At 44.1% G+C, this 19116-nt stretch overlaps 1 protein-coding gene across 5 annotated transcripts in view; it reads right to left on the bottom strand.

The window, feature by feature from the left end:
- The window catches only part of LOC135548655 (homeobox protein cut-like 1), a 250386-nt gene that overhangs the window by 101750 nt on the left and 129520 nt on the right, over positions 1 to 19116 (bottom strand). For all 5 annotated transcript variants that reach the window (XM_064978472.1, XM_064978476.1, XM_064978475.1 and 2 more), the window contains exon 4: positions 2900 to 2978. In XM_064978472.1, coding sequence (XP_064834544.1) covers positions 2900 to 2978 — 79 coding nt within the window. The remainder of the gene's footprint in view (positions 1 to 2899; positions 2979 to 19116) is intronic.

Raw genomic sequence — 19116 nt, 5'->3', positions numbered from 1 at the left:
CAGGCTTGTATGGAAATAATGTACACCCTTGCACAACTACACTCTTGACTACAGTGCATATTTGTGATAGGTCCTCAGCCAATGGCACAACCCACAGTGGTGGAAACGGTGGATTGATAAATGTATATATTGATAAACTGAATTAAATCAAAGCTGTAAAACACATTGCTGATGACTCGAAAAAGTCAATGACTGATTGTGGTCCTCTTTTGAATCAAGGTCAGAAATTGTGGTGATGGGGATGGGTAAGGGAGGCATTTGGAGACTGGCAGGGTGTTCTAACCACCCCCCCCCCACGTTGGGCGCTGCCAGTCCTGGCCTCATCAGTGCCCGGCATCGACGCGGCCACTAATTGCCGTATGACTAATTATGCCCCAATTCCAGTTGATTTTCTTTAATGAGACAGCTGGGTTAATTATGTAATCATATGATTACATTAGCCCCCCTGGCCCTGAGAGAGAGAGAGCAGAGAAGGAGGGAGAGATAGGGAAAGGGGGGAGGAAGAGGAGGGATATGAAAAGAGTGGTAGAGAGGGGTAAACAACGGGAGATAAAAGGAGGAAGAGCGAGAGGGAGAGTATAAGAGCAAATATTCCAGGCCGACATAATTCCACATTGACATTATGGGGTATTGTGTGTCGGCAGTGACCAAAACAATCTCAGGCTGTATAACACAACACACTGTGGAAAGTCACGGGGTGTGAATACTCTCTGAAAGCGCTGTGGAAGTCAAACACACCAGTGCCTTGTGAATCTGATAAACTCCTCCCCCCACGAAGATAGTCCTTATGTTACGTGAAACAAGGGCCAAGTTATCTCCACCACGTCCTTGGAGGGAGAAGCAGTCTAGAGTACCAGCCAAGCCGCTGAGGACACAACAGCACTATCAAAAGATCTGTTATGTCAACAACGGCGCGCGGTGTTCTAACACCCTGCGTCATAACACAAAGTGTTCATCTAAGACTCTGAAACAAGAGCTCTGGTCTGGCCATGGACAACCTGTTCCCCTGCTACACCAATCCTTATTCGATTGTGAAAATGTACTTTGACTTCTCGTCATAAAAAATGACAGTAGTACCGACATTCTTGGAAGGGTTGGATAGGGAACTAATCTTTTAATTCCAATTCAATATTATCTATGATGATATCCTCTCTTGTTAAGGGTGCTTTGAATGACCCCATATGATTAAAAAACGACTGCCAATGTGAACTACAGTGTGACAGGAGAGGTCATAATGTAACATTATGGTGATGAGTGCTGTCACAGTACAGGGCTGTATCACATCTAGCCCGTCTCTGTCGGCCTAGTCCCAGTGCCTACCACTCCATTGCTACTCTCTCCAACACAGACGGACTGACCACAGTGTGTGTCGGAATATCTCTCTTCCTGTCCTCCCTGGAACTTATAACTGGGAGATTGTCCCTTCACTAGACAGGCAGTGGCAGCACCAACTGTCTGGATGGGCGAGGTTCTGTGTGTGTGTGCGTGCGTGTGTGTGTGTGTGTGTGAGTGATGAGAGCGAGTGAGTGTGTGTGTGTGTGAGTGAGTGAGAGAGTGTGTGTGTGTGTGAGTGAGTGAGAGAGTGTGTGTGTGTGTGTGTGTGAGTGATGAGAGCGAGTGAGTGTGTGTGTGTGAGAGCGAGTGAGTGTGTGTGTGTGTGAGTGAGAGAGTGTGTGTGTGTGTGAGTGAGTGAGAGTGTGTGTGTGTGTGTGTGTGTGTGTGCTCGGAGCAGAAGGAGTGAGACTGAGTGCCAACTGCTCAGTGCAGCCACTCCAGCCTGCTGCAGAACACTAGGCTGTCTGTGAGAACAGTGTGAATATTTCCAAAGGCTTTATAAGAGAAGGCTAGAGAGGGAAGACAGTAGGTGGAGACACCTGTCAACTTTGACATTCTACCGCCAAGTGTCATCAGGGTGAGAGTCAGGTAGGGTGTGTGTGAGGGTGTGTATGTTCCCTGGTGTGTTCAGCAGAGCTCCAAGGGGTGGATACACACTGACTTTAAGGCACACACACACACACCTATGTGATAATCAGTGGAGTAGTGATCATTCATCCTCAGACATACAGAAGTGGAGACAAGAATGAACAGGCTCCAGATTACACTGATAATACACAGACATTCCTGGACTTCCCCCCCCACACACACTTGGAACACGGACTGATGTACGGGAGCCAAGGCAAAGGTCTCTCGGTGCTGCTTGTCTGTCTTGGTAGGCTTTGAGCTGTGTGTGAATGCGTGGTGTGGTTTAGAGATCCTAGGCAAGGCTGGGATCTCCAAACCACAACAGCAGTAATTTACGCATGAACTAAGTGGTTCCCCAAGCAGGCCGGCTTGCTCCTACAGGCCTGTGTGTGTGTGTGTGTGTTCGCATGTGTTTCCATAAGGTTCACCAAGGAGAAAATGTACTGCAGGCAGACAAGGCTCCCAGACAGCCTCCCAGACAGCCACACACACACACACACGAGCCAGCTCAGAAATCCCAGTCCGTCACAGACTAACACATACTCCAGTCACCCTCCCCTGTTGACTGTCCCACTATTAGTCAGCCTAGCCAGGAAGTCCCTCAGTGCTTTAGTTAGGTGGAAAAAACACTGCCCAGGAGATCTCCATGGACAACAACACTGGTATTAATAGTGACTGTGCGGCTGTCAGTGTGTTGAAATCATCATGCCCTTCCCATCCCTTCATTTTCCCCACAAGCTCCTGGAGGCACATCGTCTCAGGAACATCAGGAAATGTAATCAGAAGTGTGTGTGTGTGTGTGTGTGTGTGGCGCAAGAGACGTGTGTCTCATAAACATGCCGGAATTGTTTAGGGTTCCTCGGCTGCTGTGGAAATCCCTGTGTTGCATCCTCTATTCCACACACACACACAAACACACGGTTGAGCTGAGACTTACCTGGGACATCGATGAATCTCTTGTACACACTTAGGAAGGCAGCCTCTGACTCCTTACTTCTTTTACTCACCGCGTCGATCTGAAAGGAAGGATGGATATATTGCTTAGGAAAACAGAGATGGGGGAGAGTGGTCGAGAGGAGATCCAACTTTCATCAGAGAACACAACAATCATATCAGTCAAATTTTTGTGTCTCTGTGTACAGTAAGAAGGAAGTTAAGAGAGAGTTTCGCAAGCCAATGCTAAGTAGCGTGAGCACAATGACAGAGTTTCTGGGTATCTGCTAGCGTGTTATGCTAGCAGATACCCATAGACTTCCAGTCGTGACGCTAAACACTAGTTAGCAACTTCCTTCAAACTGCACGCAGACACATAATTAATGGTATCCAAAATCCAGAAGTATGCCATTATAAGGACAGGAGTTTTTTAGGATAAAAAAAGAAACGGAATGTAGCTAAAGCACAGAGGAAAACCTGGTTCAGTCTGCTTTCTACCAGACACTGGGAAATTAATTCAGTTATTAGCAGGACAATAACCTCAACCACAAACCCAAATATACACTGAGAATATAAAACATTAAGAACATATGCTCTTGTCATGACATACACTGACGAGGTGAATCCAGGTTAATGCAATGATCCCTTATTGATGTCAATTTCTAAATCCACTTCAATCAGTGTAGATGAAGGGGAGGAGACAGGGAGGAGACAGGAAGGTGTACACCGGAGATGCTTACCAAGAAGACAGTGAATGTTCTGAGTGGCCGAGTTACCATTTTGACTTAAATCTACTCGAATATCTATGGCAAGACCTGAAAATGGTTGTCTCGCAATGATCAACTCCCAAATTAACAGAGCTTGAAGAATTTTGAAAATAATAAATGGTCAAATATTGCAGAATCCAGGTGTGGTAAGACTTACAGCTATAATTGCTGCTTGGGTTGCAAACGGTCAGAAACTTTCAATGGGAAGTTAAGTCTGGAAATTTTGCTTAAATTCATCAAATATGTTAGCTGATAACAGTTAACATTTTTTTGTGGTATACACATAAGGCAATTCTAGGTCTTGTGGCATATTTTGGTTAAACTATCCCCAATTCAATGGAATTGCAACCCTCTGCATGCACAGTGCATTCTTCCATCACATGTACAGCTGATTCTCAATATCTTGCACACTAATGAGATGCTATTGAGCCCACACTACTACACTGTCTGAGCCAAGGACTACATGCATTCTGGTAAGTTTTGATTACAATACTAGGTGGGGTGAATATATTTTATATTAACTAGTAAATAGTAGCCTACAGCAAAGTGTGTTTAAATCATTTCTAACTTGTTAACAATTTCTGCTAGTTAGTTTTTGCTACCATGTAGGTTTTAACTTGCTTGAGCCTGCTTACTGAGGAGTGTTAATTCACCTGTTTCAATACATGTTTAATTTTAAAACATTTATCTTACAAAGGAGTTGTTTAATCTAACTGCTTAACTATTCATCTGTACATGGGATTGTATTTGTTGTTTATTTTACTAATTTTCTTCTAATCTTTACAGGAAAATGCCACGGGCACTATCTGACGCGTGGAGACATTTCACTGCAGCTAATGTAGAAGGAAAAGCGGTGTACATTTGCAAATACTGTGCCAAATCATATGTCAAGAATGCAACAAAGATGCAGAATCATCTGGCCAAGTGCATAAAGTTCCCTCAGCGCTCACAATAAGCAACTTCGAATAGATGGACTTTTGTCAGAGGTGATTATGATTAACCTTATCAATAGCAACAGCTCATGGTCCTCCTGGAATCAGAAGGTTTTTTTGACTCAACGGAGGAGTGTAGTCAGAGAAATGCTGATGAATGTCTTGCTAGAGCTGTGTATGCAACTGGTTCACCTCGGATGCTCAAAGGCAATGTGTGTTGGAAAAGATTTCTGAATGTTCTTCGCCCAGCATACACCCTTCCAACCAAACATGCTTTATCTACTAATTTGCTGGATGCAGAGTTCAAGTGCAGGTCAAGCAAATCATAGAGAAAGCAGACTGTATTGCAATCATCTCTGATGGGTGGTCAAATATTTGTGGGCAAGGAATAATTAACTACATCTCTACCCCTCAACCAGAATTCTACAGGAGCACAGACACAAGGGACAACAGACACATCGGTCTCTACATTGCAGATGAGCTGAAGGCAGTCATCAATGACCTTGGACCACAGAAGGTATTTGCACTGGTGAGAGACAATGCTGCGAACATGAAGGCTGCTTGGTCTAAAGTGGTGGAGTCCTACCCTCACATCACACCCATTGGCTGTGCTGCTCATGCATTGAATCTGTTCCTCAAGGACATCATGGCACAGAAAACAATGGATACACTCTACAAGAGAGCCAAGGAAATGATTAGGTATGTGAAGGGTCATCAAGTTATAGCAGCAATCTAACTCACCAAGCAAAGTGAGAAGAATAAGAGCACCACATTGAAGCTGCCCAGCAACACCCGTTGTGGAGGGGGAGGAGTCTCTCCAATAAATGTCCATATCACAGTCTGCCGATATGGACAGCCCCATCAAGAGGATCTTCCTGGATGATGTATTTTGGGAGAGAGTGGTAAGCAGCCTGAAACTCCTGAAACCTATAGCAGTAACCATTGCACAGATTGAGGGAGACAATGCCATCCTGTCTGATGTTCAGACTCTGCTTGCAGATGAAAGAGAAGAAATCCATACTGCCCACTTCACTGTTGCTCCAAGCATAGGAAACTGCAGTTCTGAAGGACATCAAAAAGCGTGAAGACTTCTGCCTGAAACCCATACACGCTGCAGCATACATGTCTGACCCCAAGTATGCTGTTAAGAGCATCCTGTCTGGTACAGAGATCAACAAGGCTTATGGTGTCATCACTACCGTGTCTCACCACCTTGGCCTGGATGAGGGCAAGGTTCTTGGCAGACTGGCAAAGTACACTTCCAAGCAAGGGCTTTGGGATGGAGATGCAATATGGCAGTCGTGCCAACAGATCTCGTCAGTCACCTGGTGGAAGGGACTTGGTGGATCTGAGGCTCTTTCCCGTTGCCTTAATCATCCTCCAAATCCCACCAACATCAGCCGCCTCAGAGCGCAACTGGTCTGACCAATACAAGGGTTGAAAAATTGGTGGCCATCATGGCAAATTTGAGGCTGTTTGAGCCTGACAACAAGCCATCCTCAACAAGGTTGGAAAGTGACAGTGAAGATGAGGCCTCAGTCTGATGTTCAAGAGGTGGACATTGAGGAGGTCCAGGGAAAAGACATGGACACCTGAGAGGAAGACAACCAAAGCTTTAGTTTAGACTCAATTTACAGATCTATGTTGAAAATATATTTGGGAGATGTGATGGATCACTGGGGATCATTCAATATTCCCTTTTGTTGTTCAGTGAAATCATCCCATGTGAAGAGTCAACTCATTTAATTAAAGTTCAATTCGTAACTAAATTGTTTTTTAAAATTTCTATTGGAAGGACTTAATCATTTGCAATTATGTCTTCTTATGATAAGGTACAAGGTTTATGTTTTGGTCTCCATATGATATGGTAAATATATCCAATAAAAAAAATGTCTATATTGAAATGGTATTAATATTAATTTGCATACATTTCCGTTAATTCCCATGGAAAGTTTCCACCTCTGAATATTCCCCAAAATGTGCAACCTTAATTGCTGCTAAAGTGCTTCTACAAAATACAGACTCAGGAGTGTAAATACCTATGTAAATTAGGTATTCTGGATTTCATTGTCAATAGATTTGCAAACATTTCTAAAAACATGTTTTCACAGTCATTATGGGTTATTGTGTGTAGATGGGTGGGAATGTGTTTTATTTAATCTATTTTGAATTCAGACTAACACATCAAACTGTGTAGTCAAGGGGTATGAATACTTTCGGAATGCACTGTTTGTAGTTTTGGGCTGTCCCCGGCTAAAATAAATCTTGGTCGACCGAGAGTCACCTTGTTCAAAGTTTTTAAGCATATTTTTTCCATACATATATATCTATATATAGACACACACACACCCTATGTGTTTTAATAAAATCAACTAAATATGCACTGAGCTTGTCTGATGCTTTAAGCACACAGTTTGATTAAATAATTAAACACAAATTACTCAAGAAAGAGCCTGATGGTCACACTGTTAAAAAAAATGACAGCGAGTGGCTGTGGGACTGGCACACATTGTCTCGCTCTCCTCCATACTGCAGCGAAAAGGCAGCACAGCAAGTGTTTATTGCACTGTCCGTGCTGAAGCTGAAACAACATTTCAGCCATTTAGTTTCTTACTTGTTTCGGACTGAGACAGGGTATGTTACTGAAATCCCAAATTAGTTTAGGAAAAACATTCTCTCAACCCTTGATCTTATTATGTGAAACATGTAAGCATCACTTGCATGTGACCAAAAGGACCTGACCTGTCAATCACATTAATAAATTGGTTATAACAAACTCCGAACAGAGTAACCGCAAAATGGATGCAGAGGACGTGGAAAAGAAACTCGAAACAAGTGAATGTTTGCTGGTTGCTCAGGAGGGAAAGGGGAAGTCAGATCTGTGGAAGACATTTGACTTAGTTGTAGAAACTACTGGAAATCAGGAAAATTGAGGGTATCGGAACAAGCTTTGCGTGAGTATTATGTGTACCAAACAGTTGCTGTTAGATTACAATATTATATTTTTTTCTGACCATAAAAACAGTTGCATGCGTTCATGATTTGCAGTTTATTTATTGTTTGGGCTATTTATTGAAAGCAGCCTTTGTTATTTAATTTGAAAACTAAAATTCTTGTTTGCATTTCAAAGCATGAATGTATCATATGCTGTGTGACGGCATGAAGGAATTAATGAGTGATTGATTGATTGATATAGTAGCCTATATATTGAAATAAGCCTAAGTAAGTTACCCTATCAAGACTAAACAGGACGTGCTCTTGGGCCTACAGCTCGATGGTGGTTATATACAAGGATACTATATAAAGCCTACTAATGACAATGAAATTACTTAATATTATGGTGATCATAATAACTGTAATAAGACCAATAAGAAGGAGATCAAGAGAAAGGAGGATATATGAGAGAGAGCTGCATGTATATTATGTGTGACAAACAGGTGCTGTCAGGTTACAGTATAATTTTTCTGCCTTTTTGGAACAGTGTAAACACCAAATAAATAAGTAATAGCAGTCTTTTCGAACGGCAAAAAATAGTAAAGCCTTTATTACAGCATAGCAAAGATTAAAAACAGCCAAATCGGTGAAATTGCTTTATCAGGCAATTTGCCGTGGCATGAGGCGTGGTGCTTATGGAATCAGTAGGCTTTTAAACAAACACTCAAACAGGCAACAGAAACAAGATCTCTCTTATTTATGTAGACCTATATGGATGATTTATAAAGCCAGGCACATTTAACAGTTCGGCTATTGATTTTACAGTAGACCTAATTAAGTTGGGGTTTCCTCTCTCCTCAATTTTCTTAGACAATTAGGCTAAGGCACGGGCTGTTTTCTCATCAATGCTGCTGCCTCTGCTGCATTGTTCTCAATCCCAATAGGCTGGTTAACGTTGCTATTAAGCACATACAGTAGCAACATAGGGAAAGGCGCCAATTCTAAGGCGCACTGAAGATTATGTTTCAGAACCGTGGACAGTGACCGTTTCCAACACGAGAGAAAGGACATTTGTTATAAAATAATATTTGATTTATTAGTGTTGCACCATTACGTTTTACATAATATAACCATATAAAATGTTAGTACCACATGGCCTCTGCGATGGATAAGTACACTGACACAGGTGCGAATCAGACAGGTGTCTTGTGCACCACGACATAGTTTATTTTAACGTTGCGACTGCTCCACTGAAGAAATCTTGGTCGAACAACAGGCTTTCCACGAAACAATCGACCAGTCGACTAAATGACGTCAGCTCAAAATGTAGTTCAACATGAATCGGATTGCATTTATATAGAAATGAATGACTCCTTAACAGCGTCAGCTCCAGATCTATCAGTGCTGTAATACTTCCACCACAGAATTTATGCCAAAGGCATTAATAGCAGTGTCGTTAATGTCATTAACCAGTAACAACCTGCTTAAAGATATTGAGCTTCCAACGCTATCAGTTCATGATGAAGACTGAGTGCTTCTCTGCTGTGGACTGGGAAGACAGACAACGCTCTCCTACAACTGGAACGCACCAAGGCAGCTAACCAATGAGTCATCAAGGGGGTGCCGTGATTTGGCGTTGGGCCAAGAGGCGCCACAGCTCTTGCATTCAAGTTCATCAACACTACAGTAGAGGAGTATAGTGCTGATTCATGGCCATGGCATTGCTTTAGTATGCTGGTGGTATGATACAGCATTGCTTTAATATGCTGGTGGTATGATACAGCATTGCTTTAATATGCTGGTGGTATGATACAGCATTGCTTTAGTGTGCTGGTGGTATGATACAGCATTGCTTTAGTGTGCTGGTGGTATGATATAGCATTGCTTTAGTGTGCTGGTGGTATGATACAGCATTGCTTTAGTGTGCTGGTGGTATGATACAGCATTGCTTTAGTATGCTGGTGGTATGATACAGCATTGCTTTAGTATGCTGGTGGTATGATACAACATTGCTTTAGTGTGCTGGTGGTATGATACAGCATTGCTTTAGTATGCTGGTGGTATGATACAGCATTGCTTTAGTGTGCTGGTGGTATGATACAGCATTGCTTTAGTGTGCTGGTGGTATGATACAGCATTGCTTTAGTATGCTGGTGGTATGATACAGCATTGCTTTAGTGTGCTGGTGGTATGATACAGCATTGCTTTAGTGTGCTGGTGGTATGATACAGCATTGCTTTAGTATGCTGGTGGTATGATACAGCATTGCTTTAGTATGCTGGTGGTATGATACAGCATTGCTTTAGTGTGCTGGTGGTATGATACAGCATTGCTTTAGTATGCTGGTGGTATGATACAGCATTGCTTTAGTGTGCTGGTGGTATGATACAGCATTGCTTTAGTATGCTGGTGGTATGATACAGCATTGCTTTAGTATGCTGGTGGTATGATACAGCATTGCTTTAGTGTGCTGGTGGTATGATACAGCGTTGCTTTAGTATGCTGGTGGTATGATACAGCATTGCTTTAGTATGCTGGTGGTATGATACAACATTGCTTTAGTATGCTTGTGGTATGATACAGCATTGCTTTTACATTAACTACACTGCATGAGGCTCAAACATCATATTTATGATTTAAATATGTTATGAAAACTGCTATTTTTAGCTCCAAACCAACACTCTACATCACAAATACCCACCCATACAGCAAAAACATTACAGCTCTCACCAAGGCACTTCATATAGAACATAACATCAACAGTTTGTGTGGCTCACCATCAACTCCAGATTACCTCTCAAATACTATACCGTCTAAATGATAAAGGAAAGGAAACACGCTTTGGAGACCCGTCACGGACCAAGTCAAATACTGCATCATACTCCTCCGCTGGTAGGTAGGGAGAGGTGGTCAAACACAGGTCACAGATTACTCTTCCCTGAACCCTCGCTTGCCCTCAATAACACACACTGGACAACAGCTGGCAAGAGAGGAGAAAGGGTTTTGTCCAAACCTATTTCAATAGCATGGTTGGTTATACATATAACACAAATAATAATCCACCTCTCTCGCTTTGATGCATTTTTTTTATCAGCTTTCCTTTACATGGAAGCAGCTATATTAGTGGTGAGTCCTCCATGTTCACCATCACACACACACACCCTTTTATATGATCTGTGGCACACACACACACACACACACACACACACACACACACACACACACACACACACACACACACACACACACACACAAAAGCCTCAGTTGCGCTCTATACATTAAACCACCTCGTTATCATGCACTGTCAAATCAAATTATTTCCTCACGTATAGATAACCATTGTATGACGTTTGGATGTAATAGGAGCGCTACCAATCTTCAGAGGAAAATAACACAGTATAACCTTGATTCAAAAAGATTTCAAAAATATGAATTATTTGTCAAAATGACCCATTGTACTGTTCTTCTGCAAGTAAACATTTTGTTGCACCGTGTATCCTGCACATGACTAATAAACCGTAAAACTGACATTTTACTCACCAATTAACCTTGGTAAACTTTTTTTATACACTTGCAGACTTCTACCTGTAGTGTATCAGAGTAAGAAAGGTGTCCCATTGGCCTAGCTATGTGAGCTATTGATTGACAGCAGGATCTAACTCCCGCCTACTGTGGGGTTCAGAGGCTTTATGTGTATGGCTGTTGTTGAGGTCGCACCGAGCAGCCCTGAGGCAGCGTGTGTGTGTATGTGTGTGTACCTACTCCATCTGCGTGTACTGTATGTAAGTGTTTAGGTCTATGTGTGTGTGTGTGTGTGTGTGTGTGTGTGTGTGTGTGTGTGTGTGTGTGTGTGTGTGTGTGTGTGTGTGTGTGTGTGTGTGTGTGTGTGGGGTGTGTGTCTGCGGAGGTGTCACATGTCTCCTGAGAGCCACGTCCGGGTCTTAGCCTTGCTGCTGACTGCGCGTTCCTTCACTGCTCTGGGAGTGTGAGCAGCCAGCCAGTCCTGGCATCGCCGCTAACTGGGTCATCCTTCGGTAGAGGAGGGGATGGGAGGAGGATGAGAAGGGGAGTGAGGGAGGGGGGGGGAGCACGAGAGGAGGAGTAAAGAGCTACTGTACATCCCAAAAAAATATACACTGGGTGTACAAAACATTAAGAACACCTGCTCTTTCCATGACAGACTGACCTGGTGAATCCAGGTGAAAGCTATGAGCCATTATCGATGTCACTTGTTAAATCCGCTTCAATTAGTGTAGATGTAGGAGAGGAGACAAGGCTTAAAATTCCTTCTTTAACTTAAGACAAATTGAGACATGGATTGTGTATGGGCAAGACAAAATATTGAAGTGGCATGGGCTGGCCCTTCAAGGCTTCGACAAGGTGTGGAAAGCGTTCCACAGGGATGCTGGCCCATGTCGACACACGGAAAATAGAAAAATAACTGAATGTTAATAATAACAGGAGGAATAATGATCACTATATACACAGGGTACCAGTTCCAAGACGATGTGCAGGGGTACGAGGTAATTAAGGTAGATGCGTACATATACAGACCATTCAGAAAGTATTCAGACCCCTTGACTTTTCCCACATTGTTACGTTACAGCCTTATTCGAAAATGGAGTAAATAGTTTATTTCCCTCATCAATCTACACACAATACCTCATAAATGACAAAGCAAAAACTGTTGAGAAATGTTTGCAAAATGTATAACAAATTAAAAACTGAAATATCACTTAAGTATTCAGACCCTTTACTTTGTTGAAGCCCTTTTGGCAGCAATTACAGCCTTGAGTCTTCTTGGGTATGACGCTAAAAGCTTGACACGCCTGTATTTGGGGAGTGTCTTCCATTCTTCACTACAGATCCTCTCAAGATCTGTCAGGTTGGATGGGGAATGTCGCTGCACAGCTATTTTCAGGTCTCTCCAGAGATGTTCTATAGGGTTCAAGTCTGGCCTCTGGATGGGCCACTCAAGGACATCCCAAAGCCACTGCTGTGTGCTTAGTGTCGTTGTCCTGTTGGAAGATGAACCTTCACCCCAGTCTGAGGTCCTGAGCAGGTTTTTGTCAAGGATCTCTCTGTACTTTACTCTGTTCATCTTTCCCTTGATCCTGACTAGTCTCCCAGTCTCTGGCCCTGAAAAACATCACCACAGCATGATGCTGCCACCACCATGCTTCACCGTAGGGATGGTGCCAGGTTTCCTCCAGACGTGACGCTTGGCATTCAGGCCAAAGAGTTCAATCTTGGTTTCATCAGAGCAGAGCATCTTGTTTCTCATTGTCTGAGAGTCCTTTATGTGCCTTTTGGCAAACTCCAAGTGGGTGGTCATGTGCCTTTACTGAGGAGTGGCTTCTGTCTTGCCACTTTACCATAAAGGCCTGATTGGTGGAGTGCTGCAGAGATGGTTGTCCTTCTGGAATGTTCTCCCATCTCCACAGAGTAACTCTGCTCTGTCAGACTGATCATTGAGTTCTTGGTCACCTCCCTGACCAAGTCCCTTCTCCCTCGATTGCTCAGTTTGGCCAGGTGACCAGCCCTAGGAAGAGTCTTGGTGGTTCCAAATGTCTTCCATTTAAGAATGATGGAGGCCACTATGTTCTTGGGGACCTTCAATGCTGCAGAAATATTGTGGTACCCTTCCCCAGATCCCTTCCCCTCGACACAATCCTGTCTCGGAGCTCTACGGACAATTCCTTCGACCTCATGGCGTGATTTTTGCTCTGACATGCACTGACTATGGGACTTTATATAGACAGGTGTGTGCCTTTCCAAATCATGTCCAATCAATTGAATTTACCATAAGTGGACTCCAAACAAGTCGTAGAAACATCTTAAGGTTGATCAATGAAAACAGGATGTATCTGAGCTCGATTTCGAGTCTCACGGCAAAGGTTCTGAATACTTATGTAAATAAAGTAAATAAACCTGTTTTCACATGGTCATTATGGGGTATTGTGTGTAGATTGATGAGGATTATTTATGTTTTAATCCATTTTAGAATAAGGCTGTAACATAACAAAATGTGGAAAAAGTGAAGGGGTGTAAATACTTCCAGAATGCACTGTAGGTAGGGGTAACTAGGTAGGGGTAACTAGGTAAGGGTAACTAGGTAGGGGTAACTAGGTAGGGGTAACACACTGCTTGTGTCAGTCAACAAAGATCCCTCCCACACACACACACACACACACACACACAAACACACCTCCCCCCCCCCTCCCCAATATTTAAAGTTTCCTTCCCAACCCATAGGGTGGCAGTGTTTGCTCAACCTCACTAAAAGATGTGGCACAGTACAACTGCAAGTCAGCAACTTACACACACACCAAGTTAAAAGCGTCCAGAAGAGACATATAGTGTTTACAGACACCAAACAATGGGTTCCAAAAGGGAGAAATCAAATAAAAACTGTATTTTGGATGTCCGCTGCCAAGACTCTGTTAGAGGTTTTGTTTTATGGAGCGAGGCAGGCAGTTGCCACTGACCAACGCCAGTGAGCCCCAGTCACTTTTCGCTCCTATAGGAGAGAGAAATGATACATTTTCAGATGGGCTTTCGCTGGAAAACATCTGGATCAAAGTACACAGGGCCAAGTCAGTCCCCCCCCCTCTCTTACCCTCTCTCGTTCTCCCTCTTCCTCCCCCCCACCCCTCATCCTCTCTCTCGATCGCAGATGGAGCAATTAAGGCTCACAGCTTACTGGGCAAAGGGATCTGCCAGACACCATTTTAAAAGGCTGCTTTCCTTCTTTGGTTTTCTATTGAAAGTGGTGGGAAGGGGTAGACGGTGACGTGGGATAGATAGTTACTGGGGGAGTGAGGAAGGAGGGATGGCACCGGTGTGTGTGTGACTGTGTGTGCCAAGGCCCTGCGTGACTGTGCGGCCATGGCAAAGTGCAGATTATCTGTCTCGCTCTCCAATGCAGCTCCATGCACATTCTGACAGGGGAGGGCATCTGGCAACGCCGGCTGGGCGGCCTTCTGAATGATCACACAAAAACACATATATAAGTGTGTGTGTGTGTGTCGAGCTCACAGGTATACCGTAACACCTCTCTAATGATCTAGACTCTTTAGGGGTGTGGGAACAACTTAAAAATAGCATGGCAGTTGCTAACCTAATGATGCTAGTAGAAGTGAGATGAAACACAAGGAAGGCTTTGGCACTGGCTTAGGGTCCAGGGGACACAGTTGGCCTCGTCTCCGTCTGTGACCTGGCCTAACCCTGTAATTGCAGAGCAAGTTTGAAGCTGTGGATAACTGATCTAGAGTGGTGTGTGAGTGAGAGAGAGAGAGAGAGAGAGAGAGTTTGAGTGTGTTTCTTTTTGGGGTGGGTAGGAGGCATTACAGGCTTTGCAGCTTTCTTTTAAGCAGGGAATTATAGTCTGAGAGGATGGTGACTTAAGAGCATAGAGCTGGGCTTCCCAGGGAAACAGGAAACAGCTAGCTCGCGCCATCTCTGTTACCTGGGGTTGTCGTATGGGGGCCAGGTCGAAAACCCTACTTGTAGACAGCTACAGTAGTATGGATATCTACTTCTACTAACTATCCTCATTGCTGTAGCCTAACATTACAAAAACAGGTTGATGTTTCTCTAACCACTAGTCCAGGGTCAGATGTTTTTGTAATCCCCCTAATGCTGGAGGAGAGTATGGGGAGTTCGGTAATCTGATCCTAGATCATTTATTACGAGTGACTCTAAGATAGGATGGGCGAGCGGAGCGGCGACACAGTGATGGTCTGTGATGGCTGACACGTCGCCTGGCGTCAGCGTCAATGTCATAGGGAGATCGCAGAGAGCGGGCACCACCCTCACAGTTACCCCTGTCTCTGTGTGCCGGGGGGAGGGCCACTGAAGAGAGGCTAAATCATATATGGGAGGGACACCTTATTCAAGGATATGGTGGCAGAGAGGAGTGGGTTCGAGGACAGGTATGCCTTTACACAATCACACACATATTGTATGTGAAATTCACACATTATCCTCTTGAAAAAAACACTTTTAATGACCTAAAAGGTTGAGTCCCTTCCCAGGCACTCCTTTTTATTGTATGCCTATGCTAACACACACACACACACACACACACACACACACACACACACACACACACACACACACACACACACACACACACACACACACACACAGTCAGTGAGTGTTGCACTAATCCCAGCGCTGTGAGAGCTGCCAACTTCACAGCCTTCTCCCTGGGCTCCCGGTGCCCTTACGAAGAGACAGCCATCCAAAATTACACCGCAATTATGCAAAATCAGTAGTGACTTCCTGCATTTGTCCCACTCCTATGCCACTTTGTACATGTCTCTCTCTGCCACAGCCATCACGTCTCCTGAAGGTCTCTGTATCATTCGGTTGCCTGACTAGGCTTGGTGGGGTTTGAATGACTAACACTGATTATGTGTGCCCTTAAATAAAAGAATAGCCCACACTGCATGCTAAAGATTTACTCACATTTAAACCTCATTCCTTAGCAACTGATTTCTTTCGATGCCGCTGAGTGATTCGATCTATGTTCTTCCTTCCCAATTTAATTTACGAAGACAGTTTGTCATCAAGAAACGTTTTACTGCAACCACGGCTTTCCACTAGATGTTGGAACATTGCTGCAGGGACTTGCTTCCATTCAGCCACAAGAGCATTAGTTAAGTTGTGCGATTAAGCCTGGCTCGCAGTCGGCGTTCCAATTCATCCCAAAGATGTTCGATGGGGTTGAGGTCAGGGCTCTGTGCAGGCCAGTCAAGTTCTTTCACATTGATTTCAGACAAACCATTTCTGTATGGACCTTGCTTTGTGCACAGGGGCATTGTCATGCTGCAACAGGAAAGGGCCTTCCCCAAACTGTTGCCACAAAGTTGGAAGCACAGACTCGTCTAGAATGTCATTGTATGCTGTAGCGTTAAGATTTCCCGTCACTGGAACTAAAGGGCTTAGCCCGAACCATGAAAAACAGGCCCAGACCATTATTCCTCCTCCACCCAACTACACAGTTGGCACTAAGCATTGGGGCAGGTAGCATTCTCCTGGCATCCGCCATACCCAGACTCATCCCTCCAGAGAACGCGTTTCCACTTCTCTAGAGTCCAATGGCGGCGAGCTTTACACAACACTAGCCAACGCTTGGCATTGTGCATTGTGATCTTAGGGCTTGAATGCGGCTTCTCAGGCACGGAAATCCATTTCATGAAGCTCCCGACTAACAACTCCTGTGCTGACGTTGCTTCCAGAGGCAGTTTGAAACTCGGAAGTGAGCGTTACAACCGAGGACAGACTATTTTTATGAGCTTCAGCACTCGGCGGTCCCATTCTGTGAGCTTGTGTGGCCTACCACTTTGCGTCTGATCCGTTGTTGCTCCTAGACGATTCCACTTCACAATAACAGCACTTACAGTTGACCGGGCAGCTCTTGCAGGGCAGAAATTTGAGAAACTGACTTGCTGGAAAGATGACATCCTATAACGGTCCCACATTGAAAGTCATTGAGCTGTTCAGTAAGGCCATTCTACTGCTAATGTTTGTCTATAGAGATCGCATGGCTGTGTGCTCAATTTTATACACATGTCAGCATCGGGTGTGGCTGAAATAGCCAAGTCCACTCATTTGAAGGGGTGTCCATATACTTTGGTATATATAGTGTATCTGAGATAGACTCTGAACGGTGTCTTGGCGAAGAAGAGGTGGTCCAGGGAGAGACAGAACACTCTGGTGGCATATACACACGTCACACTTCACGCTACATGCAGGGACGTGTTCTTGGCGACAGTAGGGGCAGAATCAGGAGATGCCGGGAATGTGTTTGTGGGCATGCATATGTGTGTGTACGTAGACAGGGGGAGGCTACAGCCGCAGCGTGGGGGGGGGTATAGTAGAAAGATGCCATTGAGCTCTCCACCGCTCCCTCCCTCCCCCACCTCCCCCTGCTGTGGTGTGTGTCCACATGGGCCTGTGGGCGCCGCATGCTGAGCTCTGTTCCCCATTGTGTTCTCATTTCCTGACAGGAAAAGAAGCGCTCGCTCATTTCACAAATAAAAAAAACCGAAAGAGATCTGGCTGCCTGGCTTGGCCCTTTCCCTAACCCTTGAGGGCTTCCAGAAGTATCTCAGACATCTCAGATATTCTAATGCACCGCACGTCATGCTCTGCCTTGTAGATAATGAACAGAGGGAGCAGAAAAATAACCTTATTTCTCTTGTTCCCCCTATGGAGAGCCGAAATGCTTGTGTACTGCATCTTCTGCATCTGACAATCTGCTACTTTGAATCACACCAAGAGTATCCATTTTGTAATTTGTTTTTCTTCCTATTTAAGCAGTCCACAAATACTGCTTTCACACGAGAAGATCTACAGTATATACTGAGATCTACAGTATATCGTTATCTCTCACCCAGCTGATGCTCATGGAAAACAAAGTGAAACCCTAAATTCCTGTGATGATAGGTTGGGACTTTGCGAAGGTCAGGGACTTCTCCTGTCCTTGCCAATCGTCCTATTTATTCACAGAGGAGATAAATGAAATTGGCTGCAGAAATCTCAGACTGGTGCCTGAGCCGGGCCGGTGTGACGTGGGTGATGGGTATTTTTAAACCTGGGTTGATTTAAACAGGGGCGATTACCTCCGTCAATAATAGGCCTGGGGGCCCTTGCGCCAACCACAATGAACGCTAATGGGCCAGACGGGCAGCAGTACGGTTCCGCCCTGCCTGAGAGAGGTGTACAGGGAGCCTTCTTTCCAGCCCCTTTAACTTCATGAAAGTTACATGGCGCTCCTCGCTGCTGAATTATAAAGAAATGCTTTTAGTGGCTTAAGAAGCTTCTTTACTGGGAGGCATCGGCGAGAGCCATTTTGAGATGGTTTGAGATAGACAGACATTTGAAGCAAGGCTGGGTTTACTGTACTTTATTTGTCTTCTCTCTTACTTTATTGACTCCCATCTGCGTTCTGTTTCTTATTGGGGATTTCCTGTCCATGGGTCTATATTTCAGCCTCTATAGTAGTCACTGACCAATTAATTACTGAGTCATGTCACGCAGTAGCAGTTAGGAGTTTTATTTAGCAGCCATATAGAGGGCAGCCAAATTCTTGGGCCTCTTAGTGAGAGAGTGAGCTTTGTTTTAGAACACTTAAAAATAATAATTTAAAGAGCCGCCAGGAATATGAATATAATTAAATAATGGTCACTAATTACGGTCAGGGATATGTATCTGACTGGGTTACTGGGTGTACTGTGGCAACACAATGGTTCTTATAGATTGAGTTGGGAGACACGTGCTCATCAAGGTGATCAAAATGACATGTGTGACAGTTTGATTTCAATACGCACTCCCAAGATTACAATGAACAGTTTCTCTGAAGGGATTTCTCTAATAATCAAATTTCTCAGTGCAGTGGAATTAACTTAATATGCATCAACTTAAAAGTAATAGAATACCTTTGAGCATGCTAGCAATTTATTGTAAACACAAATAAGGTAGCAAACACCCAATCAAAAGAAAGGTGCACCACAGGGTTCCATTTTAGGGCCATTTCTTTATCAAATTGTAAGAATGTTTGTTCCACTAAGTAACACTGG

The sequence above is a fragment of the Oncorhynchus masou genome, chromosome 11 (genome assembly GCF_036934945.1).
Source record: "Oncorhynchus masou masou isolate Uvic2021 chromosome 11, UVic_Omas_1.1, whole genome shotgun sequence".
NCBI lineage: Eukaryota > Metazoa > Chordata > Actinopteri > Salmoniformes > Salmonidae > Oncorhynchus > Oncorhynchus masou.
Note: the sequence above shows the minus strand (reverse complement) of the source record. Positions and strands in the feature narration are given on the sequence as shown.